The sequence below is a fragment of the Loa loa genome (assembly GCF_000183805.2).
Source record: "Loa loa unplaced genomic scaffold supercont3.377, whole genome shotgun sequence".
In the NCBI taxonomy this organism is placed as follows: Eukaryota; Metazoa; Nematoda; class Chromadorea; order Rhabditida; family Onchocercidae; genus Loa; species Loa loa.
Genome location: NW_018108557.1, coordinates 25,154 through 26,793, shown reverse-complemented (window position 1 = coordinate 26,793; position 1,640 = coordinate 25,154). Strand labels below are relative to the sequence as shown.

The 1,640-nt window shown below is 22.4% G+C and overlaps 1 protein-coding gene across 1 annotated transcript in view; it reads right to left on the bottom strand.

The window, feature by feature from the left end:
* Nucleotides 1-253, bottom strand: part of LOAG_13412 (hypothetical protein) — a gene marked incomplete at both ends in the record, with an annotated part of 2,168 nt that extends 1,915 nt beyond the window's left edge. Inside the window, one exon of the mRNA XM_020448680.1 lies at nt 180-253. Coding sequence (XP_020301197.1) covers nt 180-253 — 74 coding nt within the window. The remainder of the gene's footprint in view (nt 1-179) is intronic.
* Between the last annotated feature and the right edge of the window lie 1,387 nt (nt 254-1,640).

Below are 1,640 nucleotides of genomic sequence, written 5' to 3'. Positions count from 1 at the left end.
ACTACTACTACTACTACTACTACTACTACTACTACTACTACTACTACTACTACTACTACTACTACTACTACTACTACTACTACTACTACTACTACTACTACTACTACTACTACTACTACTACTACTACTACAACAACTAAATTTTTTAGTTACAGGATGACTGTAATGATGTATTTAACATGAATACTTTATTGGGGGGAAAAAATTGACCTTTTTTGAAAAAGGCTTTATATTGTTGTCGCATTGCATGCATGCATGCATTCCTACAGTCAGTTTATGGTTTCATTTATGTGACATAGTGATGGAACGGATGAATAATACTGTAGCAATAATTAAGGTGATTCGGAGTAATTATTATCAGTGTTTAGTGGCACATAACATTTGACCGCAACAATTAAATAACGAACGGTTATGATCACTTTAAAAATGGTAAAAATGGTCAAAGATAAATGTTAATTTTATAGAAAGAGACAAAAATTGAAAGGATGAACGACCAATATTTTGCATATGTTTGTTTATAAGCAAATCGTACATTTCAACATTTTACAAGCGCATTTGTCATTTTCTTTTACTTTTTTTTTTTTTTTTTTTAACTAATTAATTTTTGTTTCTATAATAGTTAAATGGAATGAATCATTTTACAAGCGCATTTGTCATTTTCTATGCATGTTTTCAACATGCATAGAAGCGCATTTGTCATTTTCTTTATTTTTTTTTACAATTAATTTTTGTTTCTTTAATAATTAAATGGAAATGAATTTGACGGGCAAAAATTTAATTTTTAATTATAAGTTTTACTTGTAATTTATACTTAATCAATAGACAAGGAAACTCATTATTGTTCGAAAATTACAATATAATGGTATAAAAAAATGAAATTTGAAAAAAAAATGATCCAAATATTTGAAATAGTACTAAACGATAATAATGAAATTTAAGGCGTCAATAGTGAAAGATTTATCGGCACAATACCAATATACTTTCTGATAGTGCCACTTAATTAACCCATAATTATATTATAAATAAATTAGTACTAATTCTTATTATTTTTTAACGAATGAATAAGCTAAAATAAACTTATGGATTAAAATAATTTCAATGTAATTGAATATCTCATAATTAAGTATTAATTTTTTGATTAAATTTTTTTTAATTTAAAATTTTTACAAATGCTTTCTTTTGTTATTTTGTTGTTTTTTTTTATTATAAATTAAATTAATAAATGAAAATAATACGGATGTAATTGTTAATTATTTACTTTTTACACTTCCAATATTGAACTTATTTCGTGTTTTCTCTAATATTATTTAGATAAAATAACAAATTAAATGCTATCATTTAATTTATCATTTTTCAATTATCATTTTTTATTCAAATATCATTTTCAATTATCATTTTTTATTCAAATATCATTTTCAATTATCATTTCTTTTTTCTTTGCATATTTATTTTTTTAACAATAAAAATATTTTACATTATTGTATCATATAGGAAAATTATATCAAAAATTTGTTATTACAATCAATTTTTCATCATTTTTCAACAAATGTAAAATATCGTCGATGAGAAATGTAAATGTTTAAGCTATTTATTACCTCATAAAATCTTTCTTTTTTATATATTTCTTTTTTTTTTTTTTT